Genomic DNA, 19,727 nt, shown 5'->3' with positions numbered 1-19,727 from the left:
TTCCTGGCAGTGACCAATCTTATGGCCCTTTCCTGGGGGCCTCTAGTCTCTAGCCAGTGCTTGAACTGAATATGTTTCTCCAGATTAGGCAATGACCTTTTCAACTGCAAAGCTGACTGCCTCTGAAGATAAAATTTTCACGTTCCTTTGAAATCTGGGCAGAGTTTCTTTTAAAATATTGCCATGAAAGACCCTTGCTGTCACTAGGACAGACTTTCATTTTTAGTTTACTTGTGTCAGTGAGGCTGAGGACAGGGCTTGCCGGAGCCACAAAACGTAAAGGAATTACAAACTATCTTCCTCCTCTGCCCTCAACTCAGGTTATAAGCAGGTCTTTCTTGTTCAAGCACCTCCCAGGAGGAGTTCCAAGCCTAACAATTCTAAACAATCTCAGCAATTTTTCCCACAGAGTGAAGTGCAGACTTTCCACCCTCCATATCATCTTTCCCACAAAGCTCTCAGTCACACAGGTGACCTATCACCTTTGAGCTGAGCCAGGTGGCAAAGTTGGTGAGACCCTACTTCCTTGGCCCTTTGTGACACTGAGATCTCCCCAGCAGAAACTTGAATCTCCCTTTTGACAAGGGGCTTAAAACTTCAGCTACAAAGAATGGTGTATAAAGAAAGCTAGAAGGGAGGGCAATTCAGAAACTCTCCTGTTTTATGCAACACTCTTAAACAAAAGAAGGGATAAAGTGTCTTATTTTTCTAAGATATATTCAAAAGTTGTTTCTCCTGACAAGGTTTTCAGAGGCCAGACTGTATTGCCTCAATGTAGCTGGCATATTAAAGGAATCAATGATAACTGAAGAAACTATAATAAGTCTCTATTTCCTTACCCTGCATTAGCCTGCTTCTCTCCATCGTGGGGCTTGAAGGAAACTGCAGCCTAAGAGAACAGTGTTGTTCTATTCTCCTCACTACACCCTCTAAAATGTTATATCCAGGAGCGTACATCTGAGTGCACATGAGACTGGATAGGTGTCAGGAGACACGTGATCTCTGTTTGGGGCTACTGTTACGGAAGAAATTCTTTTATTATGTATCATGGTCTTAACCATGACTGTATTCTGCCCAGGCCACCAATCCTAGAATAATTACTATGGGGCAAATGAGAGGTCCAAGAAAATACAGAGCGTCTAGGGAAAGAATTACCTTAGAGTCTATTCATAAACAAAAATGTTTAATTTCAGAAAACCAGGAAATCTCCATTCTAGTCTTTTATTTACATGACCATTAAAAGTGGAAGGTACAGAGTGTTTTCCCAAGAAGAAGATGAAGAAAGTCATGAATGGATGGAGCCAGCAGAGACTTAAGTAAGCTTCAGGGCTTCTCCTAGGTAGAGGATGCTAATTCCCCTTCCCACACCCTTGCTTCCTCCCTTCAGGTCAATCCAAAACAAACAAATTCTTTACATACGCTGCAAAGAGAACTCTGGCAAACACAATGAGTTTCACACCCCCAGAAAGTAAAAGTGCATCTTAAAAGGACTTACTTTCCTCAGGTAGAGAAAGCCAAGCCAAGCTGGCACTCCTGGGCTGTCAGATGGCAGGTGACAGCGAAGGATACTCACAGGCGGGAGCTGCCCCACTCACATAGATCCCTGATCTCATTTTTTTTTCCTAATAAGGATATGCACACACCTCCCAGGACTGTCATTGCTATGACAACGGCAGAAGTTGAGGTTGAACAGGTTAGTGGAACAGCATGCTTTCTAAATTCTCCAACAAGGCCCGAGGCTGCACTCACTCATGAAATGGAAAAATTCATGTTGACAGTGCTCCTAAACAGATTCTAAAAAACTTAAGAATCATGCTTTCTTTCTGGGGAAGGATCAGAGATGGAGTCTCCATGGAGTCTTTCCATGGGGAGTTGGTTTTGTCAGACAGGTAAGAATCCTTGAGACAATTAAGAATATAAATCCCCATATAAAACTAGGGCACATAAACTGTGTCCATTTTCCACAGAGTAAAGAGATGTGGCAAATCAGGGCAAAAGCAATCCCCTAAGGAAACAAAGAGACAGGCACTTTAAAAAAATCTTCTCTATAGCAGATTCTTCCCACAGAGAATACTCAGAACAACCTGGGTCTAAATTTTGAAGCTGAAGGATAGACTCATACCTGGAAAAATCATTTAAAAATAGCTACTATTTACTAAACCCTGATTGTTCTTCAGATTCTGCAATATGTGTGCATTATCTCATCTAATTCTTGCAAGAACCCTATAAGGTAGACACCACTATTCTCCCCATTTTATAGAGAAAGAAACTGAGAATCAGGAAAGTTAAGTAATGGTCCCAGGAACATACAATTACTGAGTGGCAGAGGTAGAATTCAGAAAGGGTCACTGACTCCCAAGCTTGAGCTCTTAACAATTATCTCTCGGGCATGGGGAAAGGCCCCCTGCTTCTCACAAGAACCATAAACAGATGGCTTCCTTGCATGGATTCTGACCCTGTAATGATATAAGACAACCTCAGGAATATTTACCTTAGACCAGTTCTTAAAACTTTACAGTACATTGGTATCACATAGAAGGCTTGTTAAAACATAGACTGCCAGGTCCCATTCCTGAGAATGTCTTTCTTTATTTATTTCTTTTTTTTTTTTTTTTTTTGAGATGGAGTCTCACTCTGTCACCCAGGCTGGAGTGCAGTGGTGCAATCTCAGCTCACTGCAACCTCCACCTCCTGAGTTCAAGCAATTCTCCTGCCTTAGCCTCCCGAGTAGCTGGGATTACAGGCACCTGCCACCACGCCCAGCTCATTTTTGTAACTTTAGTAGAGATGGGGTTTCGCCATGTTGACCAGGCTGGTCTCGAACTCATGACCTCAAGTGATCTGCCTGCCTTGGCCTCCCAAAGTGCTGGAATTACAGGCATGAGCGACCACACCCAGCCTCCATCCTGAGAATTTCTGATTCATTAGTCTAGGATAGGGCCTAAGAATTTGCATTTCTAACAAGTTTCCGGGTATTGTTGGTGTTGCTGCCCCTTTGAGAACCATTGTCTAAACCAAAGTTCTCTAACTAAGACTCACTGCCTTAGTGGCTTCCGCTACCTAATTAATCTTTCACTGTTTAGTCCCAGATCCCCTGGGGTCTTGAGAAGCTATAATGTTATCTTCTGCAGTGCTGTGTGTTTTGAAACTTTCTGAACTCTTCTGAAAACAGTGAGCATCTCCCACTCTAAAACTAATGTACTGTTGCGTTAGGTAAGGCCTGAGATCCCTTGAAATGTAGAAAGAGGAGCTGGAAAAACCAATAACAGATAACAAAGCAGCCTGGCCCACTGAAGCCAGGCCAGTTCCCTCACAGGCAGGGGCAGTCCTTTTATAACCTCTGGGATTGCCCTAGGAACTGATCACAAGAGGGCATTCATTAAAACCTCTTCAGGGCATTCGTACTCATGAAGTTAAAAAGAGCTGTAACAGGAGCGACTGGCCCTTTAATGTCCCTCCCCCCAAAACGCATTCCTCCATCTGAAGAAGAGGCTGCAACTGTATTCCCTGCATTCCCGATTTAGCTAATTTTCTCTCTCTGCTCAGTCTCAAGGGAAGCTGAAAGGAAATAAGAAAGCCTGTGGTCCGGGTCTGCTCACACAGAGGGGAGGCTAGAGAAAGGGGCCAGTAATCAGGATTAACCAATTTAATGCCTGACTTGTTTATCCTGCAGAAAACATCACTTGGTGATGCCCTTGTTGATCCTTTCAGAGTGTGGCATCTTTATCTTAGGCTTTTGCAGACTGTGAAAGTAAATGAACAGTTTCTTTAAAAAGCAAAAGAATTCATCAGTGAGGCCGGGCGCGGTGGCTCACGCCTGTAATCCCAGCACCTTGGGAGGCTGAGGTGGGCGGATCACCAGGTCAGGAGATTCAGACCATCCTGGCTAACACAGTGAAACCCCGGCTCTACTAAAAATACAAAAAATTAGACAGGAGTGGTGGCGGGCGCCTGTAGTCCCAGCTACTCAGGAGGCTGAGGCAGGAGAGTGGCATGAACCCGGGAGGCGGAGCTTGGTGTGAGCTGAGATCGTGCCACTGCACTCCAGCCTGGGCGACAGAGCAAGACTGTCTCAAAAAAAAAAAAAGGAATTCATCAGTGAAGGAAAAATAACTTTAAGAAACACATATGAACGAGGATTAGCATAAGGCAGGCCCCACTTCCTTTATTCAGCCATTGCAAGTGTTGGGATGAGAAGAGCAATACACAGCTGGTTCACGGAAAGGGCTCTGAAGCAAGTATAAGGAGGCTTAGGCACCAGAAAGAAGCCTTTTGGAAGCAACTGCATCTTCACTGTGAAGCTTTAAGGGCAATAGAATCAATGAAAGGCAGGCTCTATTTGAGTCTGGAAACAACCAATTTTTTTGGAGCATTTCCCTTTTCTTCAGGCAGCAACTAATAAATCCTCCTCACTCCATTTCCAGGGGAACAGTTGGGGTGACTGGATTATATAGACCCAGATGACCTCAGAGGGTCTATATCTGGGCCTGCAAATGAGAACTACTGAATTCTGGCCACCAGGCTATCAGCCAACACTATATCATAGATTGCAGAAAAGTAGTCCAGAAAGAAAAAAGAGTAAGAAGATTAGGCCAGGCGCGGTGGCTCACGCCTGTAATCCCAACACTTTGGGAGACCGAGGCAGGCGGATTACGAGGTCAGGAGATTGAGACAATCCTGGCTAACACGGTGAAACCCCATCTTTACTAAAAACACAAAAAATTAGCCAGGCTTGGTGGCACACGCCTGTAGTCTCAGCTACTCAGGAGGCTGAGGCAGGAGAATCACTTGAACCCAGGAGGCAGAGGTTGCTGTGAGCCGATATCGTGCCACTGGACTCCAGCCTGGGGGACAGAGCGAGACTCTGTCTCAAAAAAAAAAAGATTAGACATTTATTAACTATATGTCAAGCACTATGCTCAGTTCTTTTTTTCTCCTTTAGTTCTCATGGTAACTCAATAAAATAGGTGTTATTATTATTACTACACCCAATTTACAGAAAGGGTAATTAAGAAAATATGAATTCAGGCAGTTTGTCTATGCTCACCCAGCAAGTAAGCTTGGGATTAGAATTCAACTCAAATCTGACTCTAAATCACAATCTCAATCTTTATGCCATATTCCCTCCAAGCAGTGCAGAACATATATTGAGTCCTAAAAACCTAAAAGTACCAGAAGGACAGGGAGAAGGCAAAGAATCCCTTTAACTTTACATCATTGATGCAGAGGTATGTATTGAAAAGTATGATTAGGTTGCCATGGAGTAGTTGGAAGATGTAAGCTCTATCCAACACAGTCCATGAAGACTGTGACTCATGCATCAGCAGCCAGGCACAGTTCTGGATAAAATGGGTTATACAAGAGGGGCTGGGACAGTAAGAAAGGGAACAAGGGAGATCCCCTTCTCTATCTCTGTAAAAAAGATAGGTTCTCAACATTTTTTGAATCTGAAAGAGGGACTTGGCCAGATGTATGAAATATCAATACATGGTTCCTACTCCACATTTGCCTAGGAATACACACCAACCAGCATCACCAATGGGAGAGAGAATGTATTCAAAGTTAGTTTGTGGCTTACCAGGTCGACCTACAATGCCTCCATAAGAGCAAGAAGAACTCTGAAATAAAGGCAAGGTAGAAAGTCATGATTTCATGTGGCTTCTTTGGGAAGTTCTCACCTTCCCAGATGCCTCCACATCCTGCAACACTTGGCAGTCTAAAACCGCTTCCTCCTCCATCATTTCTTCACTCCATCGTTGGCATTGAGGGTACAGATTTGTCAATGAACTATTTTATGTTTTTCCCCTTGCAATCTGGCAATATTAGCTCTCTAATGAATTGCTTCAACTTGTATATTTTTTGGACAAATGTGACTTTTAGTTGAATTGTGCAACATCCATAAATAGCAAATCCTGGCTGATTAGAATCAATGAATGCCCTTAGAGTTGCCAGTAAAAATGGGCCCTTAGCTGCATGTTACTTAATAATTTGAAAGGCATCTGATTATTTTTGGGAAAAAACCTTTTACACACACATTCTGTCATCTGTTATGTATGTAGATATGTATTTGAATTTGAATGGATTATTGCAAGCCAGCCATGTTATGAATATAAGTGCTAGATATACTTGGATTTGAAACTAAACACATTTGGGTTTGAATCCTCCCCTCTGCCACTTACAAGCTACGTGAACTTGGGTACATTTCTTAATCTCTCTGTCTCTCCAGTTTCTCATATGTAGAATAGATGTAATAAATCCCTTGCAAGCTTGACTTAAGGAATAAATGAGAACACATACAATGTACTTGGCACAGTGTCTAGGCATATTATGGCTTAATAATTAGTAACTACTATTATCATCATGATGTTCTATTAATAGAGGATTAGAGTAGACACAATTTGTGGTCTCTACCAACTCTTAATCTTCCCTTTCTGAAAACTGCCACAGCGATGGGCCTCCAAAGCCATATTTCTATTACATGACCCTGCTTTAGTGATAGGGCAAGAATAAGGATACCAAGGAAATGTGAGTTTAAGCAATTTTCCTATACTCACCCAGCCATTAGGTTTTTTACACAACTTAGCAGGTTCTCTTTCCTGAAAGTTTGGATTAGGAAATAGTCCCTATTATCCCTCTAAACTAAGAAATTGTGAGGTGGTCATGTTTGGCAACATGCATGCCAAGGCACTAAAAGTCAGTCTGCAGAATGTTGTTGATGTGCAGAGAGAAGCAGATTGACTTTGACTTGAACTCAAAACAATGCCTTGGTTCCGATAATTTTCCACTTCCATGAGAAACCATCTTCCTTCCTTCCTTCCTTTTTCTTTCTTTCCTTCTTTTTCTCTTTCTTTCCTTACTACTTTGGGTGGGTTTCCATAGTCTTCAACCAAAAGATCTTTGTTAACAGTGTCATCTCTGTGCATAAGGCCACCAGATCTTCTCTGCATGGCTTGGATGACCTAAGCATTTGAAAGGTACCTGATTTAAACAAACAAACAAACCCCAAAAACTTCATACACACACACACACATGCACACATGCGTGCATACACACTTTTCTTATGTTATCCTTTTTCAACTCCTGAAGAGCATTAGGTATAAAATCAAAATAATCATATATGTAAGGAAATCATGTATGTATGGAAAAAAGGGAATAACAAAAATATAAAAGAAAAAGAGCCATCAACATTCCTGATCTTACAAAAGTAGGTCATCTGATCACTTTCCGGAAACCAAGAAAGAATGGAGAGACCCCAGCTCTTTACCTGGTGTTGCACTGGATACTGTTGGCCACTGCTGATCAGGCCCTCCTGGACCAGCCCGTAGAATGCCAGCCTCCTCTAGGTGCACAGAGCTGAATAAACACACAGACCCAGATAACGGTTAGATCATAAATTCTTTCCCATCTCTTCTTCCACCCTCAGAAATTGCTTACATCTATGAAGCCAGGGCTGCAGCTAACACATTCTGCTCATGCTTGAACTGAAGCAATTACTGCTGAGCAGTCACCCTGCATAAACTGCAGAAGCATTGCTGACTTACTTATTGCCTGCTATACTATTCCAGGAATACACATGTTCTATCTTTATGGCAATTCTGTTTTTTATTAACGCCATGTGGCGCTCACTAAATCTAACAGGAAACCCATCAGAGGACTAAGCCATTTTAACATCTCGATACTGAAGCAGATGAGGAGGGCTTGTTCTCAAAAGTTCCAAGCCTCTCTTGCAGGTTCTCTTGTTCCTAGGTTCTCTACTCTAAAGAAGAAAACACACTAAAATATTTTCTGATAATTGGAGTATTGTTCCAATTTGGCTATCTAATTAATTCTTAACCTTATTTTCTATTTTACTCTTTCTATATCTTTTATGCATAGATGACCCACCCTATATTTCCTGAGACTAGAGAAACCTGATCACCACCACTCACAGATCCCCGCTCAGAAGAGATTAATTCAGCATAAAACATTGCTGGGAGTGAGATACAAACTGGGAGACCTTTAGAGGCAAGCAGAGATAGAACATAAACTGTTCAAGGGAAAAGAGAACATGGTGCAGTATTCATTTATGTATGTCTAATACTAACTCATATTAATCTCTCAAATATTTGTTGGATGAATGAATGAATGAATGAATGAATGATGGAAGGAAGGAAGGAAGGAAGAAAGGAAGGAAGAAATAAGTGGGATCCTAAGAGAAAATGTCCAAGAAAACCCTCATCAAAATTAGAGGAACATTTTATTTTATTTTATTTATTTTTGAGAGAAAGCCTCACTCTGTCACTCAGGCTGGAGTACAGTGGCACGATCTCAGCTCACTGCAACCTCTGCCTCCCAGGTTCAAGCAATTCTCCTGCCTCAGCCTCCCAAGTAGCTGGGACTACAGGCACCCGCCACCATGCCTGGCTCATTTTTGTATTTTTAGTAGAGACAGGGTTTCACCATATTGACCAGGCTGGTCCTGAACTCCTGACCTCAAGTGATCCACCTGCCTCACCCTCCCAAAGTGCTGGGATTACAGGCATGAGCCACTACACCTAGACTAGAGGACCCTTTTAAACTAGACATTTGCTTATCTTGAAAGTTAAATTTCTAAAATAAAATTTAGACTACTGACTAAAGGGGTTATATGAGGCAACAGAGCAAGCAAACTTGAACTATTAGAGGGAAGGCAACATATAAGTTCAATGTCTTCTCACTCTTTGACTTCAAACAACATATCCAGTAGAAATTCATTCATTAAACTCTGACCTTTTACTATTCTTCCCCTTGTCTACACTCTAGAATTATCTGTTTTTTTCCCAAATATTAACAGCCTTCAAGTGTTCCTGGATCCTACTAGCAAATTGTGTGGGCTCAGTCAGATTCATGAAGGTGTAACTATCCTGGAGCCAGCTCAGCTCAAAGCAGAATTTTTTAAAGAATAGTTACATGATGTCCAAGACTGGAAAGGCCGAGAAGCCAAGCACACATATGAAAAAGATTAGTATTATTTAGGTTCACAACTCATTTAATATGTTCAATGTATTACAATGCAAAAAAGAAATGGCATTTTAATTTCAATTTTTATTTTATTTCTTACTCTACTCAAATCTCATAATATCTTAATTGAAACCCGAATAGGAGCACATTTGGCTTTTTTTTTTTCAATTTGAAAATGGAATAAGGAAGTTATGTTATTTTATTCATTTATTTATTCTTCTGAGACAGAGTCTCGCACTGTCGCCAGGCTGGAGTGCAGTGGCTCGATCTTGGCTCACTGCAACCTCCGCCTCCCGGGTTCAAGCGATTCTCCTGCCTCAGCCTCCCTAGTAGCTGGAACTACAGGCACACGCCATCATGTCCAGCTAATTTTTGTATTTTTAGTAGAGACATGGTTTCACCGTGTTGTCCAGGATGGTCTCTATCTCTTGACCTCGTGATCTGCCCACCTCGGCCTCCCAAAGTGCTGGGATTACAGGTGTGAGCCACCGCGCCCAGTCCAGGAAGTTATGTTTTAATGTTTTATTTCAAATGTAGTTTTTAAGGCACAACTCATAGCTTTGGTACTTTTCAAGAGTTGGTACTGTAAACCATGCTTTTACCCATTGCATGTCTCCACCAACAGCTCAGATGCAGGCAAAAGCACATGTTGGTCTCTAATAAATATAAAGAATTTCTTCTGATACCTAATATTCTGGTATATGCATGAATGTTTCTGGCCTAAAATTATGACCCAGGTTCCAATGTGACATCTTACCAAGCCAACTACTAATCTTCAGCCCTTCACTGATTGCTTCTGAATCAGAAATAGCACCCAGTGTAATGATTTCTGCTCATTTGTAATGCTTGAGAGTATGTTAATTTATTTCAATCTAATGCATTTTAATGGGCTAAAACTAATTTCACATTAACTCTACACATACTTTGTAGGCTTTCTCTTTACGAACTGATCTAAGTTTGGTGAATATTCACTTGATAGTTGCCCAGATATTTTGAGGGGCTTAAGTTTGAAGATTATTTCTTCTTTACAATTAAATCCTTTTGATAGTTGTGATCATTTGTTTCTTGGTCCTTCCCATTTGGTTTCCAAAGACATTCGCAAATAATGAATCTTTTATTTGGCCCCATGGCATGGATACTGGATCACCTCCAGAAATAATGGTAGTTAATCAATTACTGTCAGAGAGACAAAGTAGAGAAAGCAAAATTATATTTAATCTGAGTCTTAGACTAATACTGTTACTCTAGGTTAATTTAAAGTAAGCTAGATTTGGTGTCCAAATACTAGTAAAATAAAATAAGCTAGATTTGGTGTCCAATACTGTTACTCTAGGTTAATTTAAAGTAAGCTAGATTTGGAGCCCTTTACATGGCTCATCTTCTGAAGAACCCATGTCATTGATGACAATAAGATAGCAACAGATGGGAAAGATGAGGAGGCTCTAATAGGTGTGAACATAAACAACAATAGCAATCAATTATTGAGGGTAATAGGATGTACTAGCCAATGTGAGATTAAAAAAAAACAAGGTAGACAACATGTATGTATACATTGCACAATGTACCCAAGTCTCAAAGCATGAGTATTAATTACAGTTTTTAAAGGAGGAAAAGAAAGCATAGGTAGAGAGGGATGAAGGAGGTTGAAATTACTTCCCTGTAGAAATTTTGATGGGAGAAAATACATAGCAGCCTGTTTCTGTGATTTTACAGAGGACTCTTATATGCCAGCACTTGATAAGCATCTGGCACTGACCATTTGCGATCTTTCAAGGAATAAACATGGGGAAAAAATAATTGCATTTTTCTGGCAAAGTACCTAAAGCTTTTTAGTTTTGACAGCTGCTTCTGGCCTATGGAGATGCAGTTTATCTGAGCCATACCAAGTTAAGGTTACTTCTGAGTGAATGAGGAGGGAAATACATACCTGTGCATGCCTGCTCTCAGGGAGGCAGAGTAACGCCAGTCAGGGTTGGGCTGTCGTGGCTGCAAAATCACAAAGAGAGTTTTCTGTTAAAATGACAAGACAATGTTCTCCCAGGGATGCTGCTAATTGATTAGTTACTCCCTTAAATATTTCCAGGCATCTAAAAAAAGTATTGAATGAGCCATTTCATGTGTAACTCTATGATGATATCTACATATATAGCACTTTAGAAGAAAATTAGTTCATCAGGGTCCTCACACAGATTAGATGCCCTGGAAGACCAGATTTAATAATCTTGTAAAGGCCACCTTTGGCTTTGCCTTGCCCCATACATGTCTGTGTTCTTAAAACACTACGGGAAGAACAGTCTGTTTTGAGAAAGGAAAAGCTTTCACTGCTTTTGCCCTCAAGTGCCCCATTAAGGGAACATTCCCAATTCAGTATTACAGCTATAACAGGGCACATGGCTACACAAGTTCTGCTGGCCTGGCTGGACTGCAGAGGACTGCAATCTGCTGCTGGCTTTGCAGACTGCAGCATATTTGACCCAGGGCGGATGTGCCCAGTCATAACACCAGCAACTGATAACAGTCTCTTTTCTGATTGAAGAGGGATACTAGGGAGAGGAAAACAAACTATTGCAGAGTTTGACCTTGTTTTGCTACCTAACGCTTTTCATAAACTTGTACTTGTTCCTGTTCCTTCCTGAGTGCTTTCCCTCCTCACTGAATCACTGTTCACTAAGCTCTGATTGTTTAACAGGGAGTAGCTGAAATCCAAGAAAAACCTGATACATTTTGCATTAGTTATGTATTGAAAAGATCTGTTGCCCTCTCTCTACAAACTCTCAGTCTGAAGGGGGAGAACAAAGAGGAAAATATGGGCACCTAAAGACTTAAAGACTGTTGGGGGAGTTATGCACTGGTTAGAAGCTACTCAGAAATCACTGGGACATCATCAGTCACCACCACTGTCTTGTACCAGTAAGCAAAAATGTCACTGTGAAAAACTTGTGACACTCCTCTAGATGCGTTTTCATGGGCAGAGATTAAGGTGGCCCTGTCACTGAATATTGAGGTATAGTTGAATGAAAAAAATGGGGGATAAAAGTTGTATTTTGTATTTTCCTCTACATTATACTTATCATATTTGGTAGAAACAAAGCCATAGTAATATCAATAGACCATTCAAAACTGTCAATAATTCTTATTCCTATCATTCATATAGTTCCTTTAAGGGATGCAAAGTATTTAATAAACACATTTCTTCATAACACCCAGGAGAGAAATGATCACCATCTCAATATTCAGACAGATTTCTGGATGGCTACATGATATTTGGCATGCAGAGAATTAGCCAAAGTCAAGGCCCAGAAAAAGTTACAACTCTGGGATACTTTACCTCAGTGGTCCTCACATGCTAACTGCTCTCTCTATTCTACCAATCTGCTAGCAAGATATGCATATGCAAGCTGCTTCCTCCTTTCTTTTCAAGTTCACAAAATGCTATGGATATTCCATATAACATAGCATAAAATTATCTACAGACCAAATCAAAGGAGTTTCCATTATCTACTAGCGGTGTTAGAGGGAACAAAAGAAAATGTTTGCAAATCATTTTATAAACCTGGAAATATGACTAAAATACTTTTTATCAATCAGTCATCATCACCATCTCTCCCCTCGCCATCAGGAGCACTATCGTTAGCTTGTCAGCTGAGAGAACCTTCCTTTGAGAAAGACTGTAACATCTGCTGAGAAATGTTGCCAATTTTTCTATGATTGGGTAACATTCATGATGAAAATTGCTGCAACTTGATCTTTGGAATGAAATCACCAAACTCATTTTGCTGAAAGGCACAGTTCTAGCAGGACTGACCAGGAAACTCAGTTCATTATACAATCTCACTTCCCCAATGACACATTTAATTTGTCATGCTGCTATTTTCTATACTAGTCCATCAGCAACAACATCCTTCTCAGATTCATTTGACAGAATCACAGTTACAAGATTTCTCACGGCAGTAAGATCAGGCAGGGAAAAGGAAAGGAAGAAAGCATATAATATGTTTTAAGTAGCTACACAGTACTAGATTTTGCACTTTATTACATACTGTTGCATGTATCCTAATTCTTTCTTTGTCAGACAGTAAACTCTATGAAAGGGATTATATCTGTTTTGCTCATTAGACACATGCATATCTTCAGATATTCATAAAAGCGTAGCTATATAGTCAGAGTCTAGCAGGCTTCTGGCATCTGGGAGGTTTTTAAAATGTGTTTAAATAAATGAACTATAATGCAAAGTCAACATTATTGTACTTAAATTGCAAAAATGAGACATCTGAACTTTGGAGAGATTAAATTACTTGCCTGATTGCTGAGTTCAGCTGACAGTCATGTTTAGGTCCCCTTAACACAAAAGTCTGTGTTTTATTTATATTTATTTATTTATTTATGAGATAGGGTCTTACTCTGTCATTTAGGCTGGTGTGCAGTGGCGCGATCTTGGCTCCCTGCAACCTCTGCCTCCCGGATTCAAGCAATTCTTCTTCCCCAGCCTCCCTAGTAGCTGGGATTACAGGCATCTGCCACCGTACCTGGCTAATTTTTGAATTTTTAGTAGAGATGGGGTTTCACCATGTTGGCCAGGCTGGTCTTGAACACCTGACCTCAGGCAATCCACCCTCCTCGGCCTCCCAAAGTGCTGGGATTACAGGCTTGAGCCACTGTGCCTTGCCAAAAGTCTGTGTTTTAAATAAATTTACATGAAATGACATATATTTTTCTTCTTTCTCTTTTTTACTTCTGAGTTTCCAGGATATTGATTTAAAACAATACAAAACTAAAAGTAATAAAATGTACATGAGTTTCATCCAGAACTTGATTAAACTTGGAAAAATTCAAGTTGAAAAGTTGACTACTGATATATCTGACACAGTAAGACATATATTACTATCACAATTTCAATCACAGTTGAAATAACTGTGATTATTTAGTTCTTTAATACTTAGATGGTACCTCCCAGGACTATGCTTACTTTCTATTGGTGAAGAACTCTAATATGTCCTATTGCTTCAAAGGTTAGTCTTTTGGTAGAATAATGGTCACAAAACTCCGTATGTGGAAAAAATCAATTAGGTAGTCCATATGGGTGATGTAGTATTACTGAAGAATAAGAATACACTTCAGTTCCTATTAAAATTATAAAAAAGATTTAATTTATCTTGTAATGGTATTATCTGTGATTTATAACATAGAATATTTGAGCTACAGAAGGATGAATCACCTCTTCTAAGATTTAAAGTAAAATAAGTTTAAAATACCCTATTTTATTAATAAACTCACACAACTACTCAATGAAATAATATGCTATCTTCGTACCATGGAAATCCATGTGGAAGACATCAATAAATTGCCCTCTGGGACATGAGACTGCATATAATATCTCCTTTTCCTTCCTAATAGGACTGTATTAAGAATATATCCACTGCAGATTTTGCATAGCGCTATTTTATGAACATTGATATAAACTGATAGGCAGAATTCCAAGATGGCCCCAAGATCCCTATATCCTGGTGTGCACACCCTGAATAATCTCCAAGACTGTGATTGTGATGGATCTTATTCCCATGATTACATTATGCTATGTAGCACAGTTGGCTTTGAGAAAGGGAGATCATCTGGATGGGACTGACATAATCACATGAGCTCTTTAAATCTGGGTCTAGAGGTCAGAGACAGAAATCAGAGAGATCTGAAGCATAAGAGGGATTCCATGTGAGGGAAGATTCTCCAGTGCCAGCCATGAAGATGGAGCAGACCATGGGACAAGAGTCCTGAGTCCTCAGTTCTCTAGGAACTGAGAGTGACCCCAGGCCAATAGTAAGTAGGAAAACAGAGATCTCAGTCCCCAAACAACTGGATTCTGCCAACAATCTGAATGAGCTCGATAGTAGATTCTTCCTAAGAGCCTGCAAAGGACAACACAGCCCAGCTGTGTTCATTTCAGCCTTGAGAATACCTGAGCGGACAACTCAGCCACATGGTACAGGACTGTGAGATAACAAATAGGTGGTGTTTTAAACAACTTACTTGTGGTAATTTGTTACAAATCATCAGAAAAGGGATACATAGACTGTTCCTCATTAAGGCAAAAGGGAATATAACATTTAAAATAATCATTATGTTGCATATTGGTCTTCTAGTATATCAAAATGGGGGCTGGGCGCAGTGGCTCATACCTGTAATCCCAGCACTTTGGGAGGCCAAGGTGGAGACAGGAGTTCGAGAGCAGCTTGAACAACATGGTGAAACCCAAAAATACAAAATTAGCCAGGCATGGTGGCGCATGCCTGTAATCTCAGCTACTCGGGAGGTTGAGGCAGGAGAATCGCTTGAACCCTGGAGGCAGAGGTTGCAGTGAGCCAAGATCATGCCATTGCACTCCAGCCTGGGCAACAAGAGCAAAACTCCGTCTCAAAAAAACTAAAATAAAATAAAACACAAAGGTAATAAATTTGAGAATTCTAGGTGGAATACTTTCCTCTGAATGTAGTCATTTAAAATGCTAATTTACAGACCAGGAAAGTAAAATAAACATAACTTTAGAACATACCTAATGGGTTCCAGTACAACAGAAAGTGCTAGGTCTGTTTAGTTCTGGATGCATAGCCTGCTAGCACAGCAGCTACTCTCTCACTCACAGTTGTACCTCCTTGGAGCCCAGAGTTCTGACCCTGGAAGGCCAGAAAGGAACTGATGGTGCTTATATGCCAAGGAACTAAGATTTCTCTTTACCTTTGCAATGTTGGATATTCCTTTGCATTTGTCAAGTTAAAATTCTTGAAAGAAAAACCCTTGTATAATTTTCAGGTTAGCAGATTTAAAATACTGCAAAAGAATCCTTTTAACCTTTGATTTTTGAAGTCATGGTTATAGATTATACTGCTCCAAATATTATCATATTAATAAGCTAAATTTATAGTCGTATTATCACATGCACAAAACATTGATCCAGGTGAAGCTTCTGTAAAAGCCACATTTAAAGACACCTGTAAAATGCCATCATATTCAGCTAAACCTCTGGGTTTGGTGACAGGAATGTTTCCTCAAACGTTTGCAAATTGACATTATTCTGACCTCTCATTGAGAGCAAAAACTGGTAGGCAACAAGGCAAGTATCCAGAACTGACTTTGCTATTCTGTCAAGTAGACAGCATGCCAATAGGCAACCTATAATATGCCAGGCTGTGTCCCTGCAGAGTGTTCTGAGTTAGACCAGATGCCCATGTGATGGCTCACTCCTGGGTCAGAAGGAAACAGTAGGCCAATGACATTCAAGCTACGATAAATAGACTTCTTCTTCAGTCAGAATGTGTACAAGATACAGAAACAGAGAAGAGCTCAGCCATAATTCCATCTGGCTCAGCAGTCTGTAGAAAAATTGAGGAAAGAGGTAATTGAAATAAATTATTGTATCATCAGACCAAAGAAAATAAACTTTTTCTCAGAAGAAGAGTCCTGTGACCAATATGAAATTGGCAAACTAAAACAGCCCCAGTCATTCTAAAGTGACCATCAGAGGATGAAAAACTGGAGTGGAAGCTCATAGATATTATTTCTTTGTCTATTCTGACCATTGTGCAATTTTTATAAATTCACTACTACGTCACTTTACAACGAGTGTAAACTCTGTTCCAGGATAGAGTCATCAGATAGAAAAATCAGTGCTGGGGGAAATAAAAGTAGGTGCCACTGAAAGAAGAATTAACTCTTTCAGGTCACTATACCTGGAATTAGGGTGAATATGCACACATAGTGGCAGAAATAACTGAAGGTTTGGTGACTACAAATTGCTTTAAAATAAGTGAAGGTGAATGCAAACTTAATTCATCTCTGCTACTCTTTCGTAATTTCTACATGTTGTGCCAACTGGGCCCACTGAGACACTGTTGGACAAATCTACTAGAGTACTCAAAGTGACTCATTAGCAATCACAACACCATGACCACAAATGCACAGAATCTACCTTAAGATTTGGTTTCCTTTGCCGGGCATGGTGGCTCACACCTGTAATCCCAGCACTTTGGGAGGCCAAGGCGGGTGGATCACAAGGTCAAGAGATCGAGACCATCCTGGACAACATGATGAAACCCCATCTCTACTAAAAATACAAAAATTAGCCAGGCGTGGTGGCGCGTGCCTGTAATCTCAGCTACTCAGGAGGCTGAGGCAGGAGAATCACTTTAACTTGGGAGGCGGAGGTTGCAGTGAGCCGGGATTACGCCACTGCACTCCAGCCTGGCAACAGAGTGAGACTCCATCTCAAAAAAAAAAAAAAAATTTGGTTTCTTTTTATGGAGACTCTGAAGGGAGTGCCAACAATATTCAGTATCAAGTTCAGAAATTTCCAAAGAGAAATTCTGCCCTATTGCCAAATAGTTACTTCAGAATCCTCACTGCACAAGTGATTTATGAAATAAGCTCACTGGGGGTAAAATCTACCAACAGATTAGAGTCTGGGGTTAAATGCTGATGTTTAATAAGCAACAAGAGAAAAATCAGTGAAATAATAAAAATAAAAGATCTTAACAGCGTTTGCCAATAGTGAAGCAAATAAACAAATACAAATATACTAACAGCATGTGCAACATAGTGAGACCCCCATCTCTTCCAAAAAAAAAAAACACCTAAAAACTAGTCAGACACGGTGGCGCACATCTATGGTCCAAGCTACTCAGGAGGCTGATGTGTGAGGATTGCTTGAGCCCAGAAGGTCGAGGCTGCAGTGAGCCATATTCACACCACTATACTCCAGCCTGGGTGACAGGCCAAGACTCTGTCTCAAAAAAATAAAAATAAAAAAATAGTAGTAACTCACTGACATTCCCATTTGTTACCTGCTTCTATGCCAGAAATTACTCTTTTTCCAAAAGCAGTTAATATATACGACTAGGTGAATTAGTGATAGCTTAAATGCCTGAATATCCCATATAAAAGGGAATATAAACATTGGAACTTCTGTCTACTCATAGTATTGAAAAAAAGTTTTTGGAGTCAGATGGATACAACTTAAAATAACACTAGCAGTGTGGCTGTGTAGATTACCTAACCTCCCTGAGCTTATTTCCTCATATGCTAGATGTTAACAAATATTTAACGCATGACTTGCAGGTAATGAAATCATATATGTATTCAATATTATAATATTCAATATATTGAATAATCTTGAATAATATTCAAGATTCAGTAATATGAGATATATGTATGTGTATATGTATGATATACATATATCTATATAGCAGGGTGGTTAGTGAGTACAAATTCCCTTACTCTTGCTCTCTAATTCCCATCTACTTTTAATGTAGGCACATGGTACTAATTGTACCCCAGGACTCTCCTGCCATCTGTAGTAACTAGGTAGGAAAAAAAGAAAGCCCAACATGGGAATTTAACAGGTTGATCTGGCAATGATGGCTTTCAGAACTGAGTGGCTTTTGCTCCTATCTTGCCACACTGTAACAATGTGACACTCTCTCCCTATAACTGCAAAAATTTCTGGAGCTGTAGATCTTGGGGTTCTTCACTGGATTTCCAAAAGTGCCTGGCAGAAATTTGCCTTTATTAAAGTCATGCACTCTCCTGGCAAAATCTCCCAAAAGCAAGCACTTTCTGAAATAATTTTCTCCCTAGATTAAATGTTTGTGTACCAAAGTACATATTAATATACAGGTCAGTGTAAGACAGAAATAGTTTATGTATCAAATTGCCCCAAGCTTTGAGTCAGGAGAGGGAGGGTAACAGTGTCTTGCCTCTGAGCTTCCGGCTTACAGCTGGTGGCAAAGCTGAGCCTGGCCTGACTTGTTCATGCCTCTTCACCACCTGTAGCCCACCCCAATCCCAAAGGGCTTCACAAGAATTTGTTAAGCAAATGTCTACAGCAACCTTATTTAAAGCTAAACCCTTTTACGTGCTTTCAAATGCTACGATCTAAAGACTTCTGGAAACTCTTTGATTTATTCCCCCATTTTTCTTAATCTACAATCTGCCTCCCATGGTTTCTCAGCATTGACTAACACCAGGCACTTCTGATAAATGAATAAATCTATCTGAAATGTCCATGAGAAAAATCTACTCTCAATCAGGAATGGGAACTTTTGTGCCTGTGCATTACATTCCTCAAGATTACCATGAACTTGAAATGTAACAATATGGACATTACATACAATATGTATGTACAGCAATATGTCAATGAAAATATATTGCAAAAAATAGAGGAGAGACAAATATTGTTCACACATTGTGTAGTAGCTCTAAAAGCCCTTTCTACAAAGTAGTTATTTGGAAAGATAACAATTCATCACTATTTATGGTACAAAATTTTGGCTTTTGAAATCCAAGTTTTAAGTATCACAAAGCATATCTCTGTTATTTCAAGCATACATATGGAGACGAACACACAACACAAACACACACACATATTCATCTACTTTCTAATAATTTATGTACATTCTTCATAATAATGAACAAGCTGGCCTTATACCTACTTAAATCTCAAAACTAGCACATATACTAACACCTGCCTCTACACCTTACTGTAGGGTAAGCCATCCACTTTCCAAGCCAGCCTTTTGAAGCTATAGCAAATCAAATTTTAGATCCAGAAAATGAATGCATGCTTTGGAAGTACTGTCATTTAACTTAAAGACATGAAGGACTTGAAAAGGCTACTTTACATCTCATCAAAACCATAGAAACTGTCAACAGAAAATCAGAAGATTACAGGCTGCATTTAAGCTAAATTCAGGGAAATCCTCTTA

At 40.0% G+C, this 19,727-nt stretch overlaps 12 protein-coding genes across 12 annotated transcripts in view; all 12 read right to left on the bottom strand.

Annotated features, from left to right (window-relative positions):
* The window catches only part of PCDHA2 (protocadherin alpha 2), a 217,237-nt gene that overhangs the window by 22,171 nt on the left and 175,339 nt on the right, over positions 1-19,727 (bottom strand). The window contains exons 2-3 of the mRNA NM_001082583.4: positions 10,907-10,965; positions 7,265-7,353 (exon numbers count right to left, since the gene is read on the bottom strand). Of these exons, the coding sequence (NP_001076052.1) occupies positions 7,265-7,353; positions 10,907-10,965 (148 nt within the window). The remainder of the gene's footprint in view (positions 1-7,264; positions 7,354-10,906; positions 10,966-19,727) is intronic.
* The window catches only part of PCDHA3 (protocadherin alpha 3), a 211,072-nt gene that overhangs the window by 22,171 nt on the left and 169,174 nt on the right, over positions 1-19,727 (bottom strand). The window contains exons 2-3 of the mRNA NM_001082586.4: positions 10,907-10,965; positions 7,265-7,353 (exon numbers count right to left, since the gene is read on the bottom strand). Of these exons, the coding sequence (NP_001076055.2) occupies positions 7,265-7,353; positions 10,907-10,965 (148 nt within the window). The remainder of the gene's footprint in view (positions 1-7,264; positions 7,354-10,906; positions 10,966-19,727) is intronic.
* Positions 1-19,727, bottom strand: part of PCDHA4 (protocadherin alpha 4) — a 205,021-nt gene that overhangs the window by 22,171 nt on the left and 163,123 nt on the right. The window contains 2 exon segments of the mRNA NM_001364703.2: positions 7,265-7,353; positions 10,907-10,965. Coding sequence (NP_001351632.1) covers positions 7,265-7,353; positions 10,907-10,965 — 148 coding nt within the window.
* PCDHA5 (protocadherin alpha 5) overlaps positions 1-19,727 on the bottom strand; it is a 190,432-nt gene that overhangs the window by 22,171 nt on the left and 148,534 nt on the right. The window contains exons 2-3 of the mRNA NM_001082585.4: positions 10,907-10,965; positions 7,265-7,353 (exon numbers count right to left, since the gene is read on the bottom strand). Of these exons, the coding sequence (NP_001076054.2) occupies positions 7,265-7,353; positions 10,907-10,965 (148 nt within the window). The remainder of the gene's footprint in view (positions 1-7,264; positions 7,354-10,906; positions 10,966-19,727) is intronic.
* The window catches only part of PCDHA6 (protocadherin alpha 6), a 184,102-nt gene that overhangs the window by 22,171 nt on the left and 142,204 nt on the right, over positions 1-19,727 (bottom strand). Inside the window, 2 exon segments of the mRNA NM_001082591.4 lie at positions 7,265-7,353; positions 10,907-10,965. Of these exon segments, the coding sequence (NP_001076060.1) occupies positions 7,265-7,353; positions 10,907-10,965 (148 nt within the window).
* PCDHA7 (protocadherin alpha 7) overlaps positions 1-19,727 on the bottom strand; it is a 177,804-nt gene that overhangs the window by 22,172 nt on the left and 135,905 nt on the right. Inside the window, 2 exon segments of the mRNA NM_001082590.3 lie at positions 7,265-7,353; positions 10,907-10,965. Coding sequence (NP_001076059.1) covers positions 7,265-7,353; positions 10,907-10,965 — 148 coding nt within the window.
* Positions 1-19,727, bottom strand: part of PCDHA8 (protocadherin alpha 8) — a 170,851-nt gene that overhangs the window by 22,171 nt on the left and 128,953 nt on the right. Inside the window, 2 exon segments of the mRNA NM_001082589.4 lie at positions 7,265-7,353; positions 10,907-10,965. Coding sequence (NP_001076058.2) covers positions 7,265-7,353; positions 10,907-10,965 — 148 coding nt within the window.
* The window catches only part of PCDHA9 (protocadherin alpha 9), a 164,532-nt gene that overhangs the window by 22,171 nt on the left and 122,634 nt on the right, over positions 1-19,727 (bottom strand). Inside the window, 2 exon segments of the mRNA NM_001082587.4 lie at positions 7,265-7,353; positions 10,907-10,965. Of these exon segments, the coding sequence (NP_001076056.2) occupies positions 7,265-7,353; positions 10,907-10,965 (148 nt within the window).
* Positions 1-19,727, bottom strand: part of PCDHA11 (protocadherin alpha 11) — a 144,497-nt gene that overhangs the window by 22,171 nt on the left and 102,599 nt on the right. Inside the window, exons 2-3 of the mRNA NM_001082588.4 lie at positions 10,907-10,965; positions 7,265-7,353 (exon numbers count right to left, since the gene is read on the bottom strand). Coding sequence (NP_001076057.2) covers positions 7,265-7,353; positions 10,907-10,965 — 148 coding nt within the window. The remainder of the gene's footprint in view (positions 1-7,264; positions 7,354-10,906; positions 10,966-19,727) is intronic.
* PCDHA12 (protocadherin alpha 12) overlaps positions 1-19,727 on the bottom strand; it is a 136,716-nt gene that overhangs the window by 22,171 nt on the left and 94,818 nt on the right. The window contains 2 exon segments of the mRNA NM_001082584.4: positions 7,265-7,353; positions 10,907-10,965. Coding sequence (NP_001076053.3) covers positions 7,265-7,353; positions 10,907-10,965 — 148 coding nt within the window.
* Positions 1-19,727, bottom strand: part of PCDHAC1 (protocadherin alpha subfamily C, 1) — an 85,375-nt gene that overhangs the window by 22,171 nt on the left and 43,477 nt on the right. The window contains 2 exon segments of the mRNA NM_001082582.4: positions 7,265-7,353; positions 10,907-10,965. Coding sequence (NP_001076051.4) covers positions 7,265-7,353; positions 10,907-10,965 — 148 coding nt within the window.
* Positions 1-19,727, bottom strand: part of PCDHAC2 (protocadherin alpha subfamily C, 2) — a 45,873-nt gene that overhangs the window by 22,171 nt on the left and 3,975 nt on the right. The window contains 2 exon segments of the mRNA NM_001082592.4: positions 7,265-7,353; positions 10,907-10,965. Of these exon segments, the coding sequence (NP_001076061.1) occupies positions 7,265-7,353; positions 10,907-10,965 (148 nt within the window).

Source organism: Pan troglodytes, chromosome 4, assembly GCF_028858775.2.
Source record: "Pan troglodytes isolate AG18354 chromosome 4, NHGRI_mPanTro3-v2.0_pri, whole genome shotgun sequence".
In the NCBI taxonomy this organism is placed as follows: Eukaryota; Metazoa; Chordata; class Mammalia; order Primates; family Hominidae; genus Pan; species Pan troglodytes.
The sequence above is the reverse complement of the archived record's forward strand: the minus strand, read 5'-3'. Positions and strand labels throughout refer to the sequence as shown.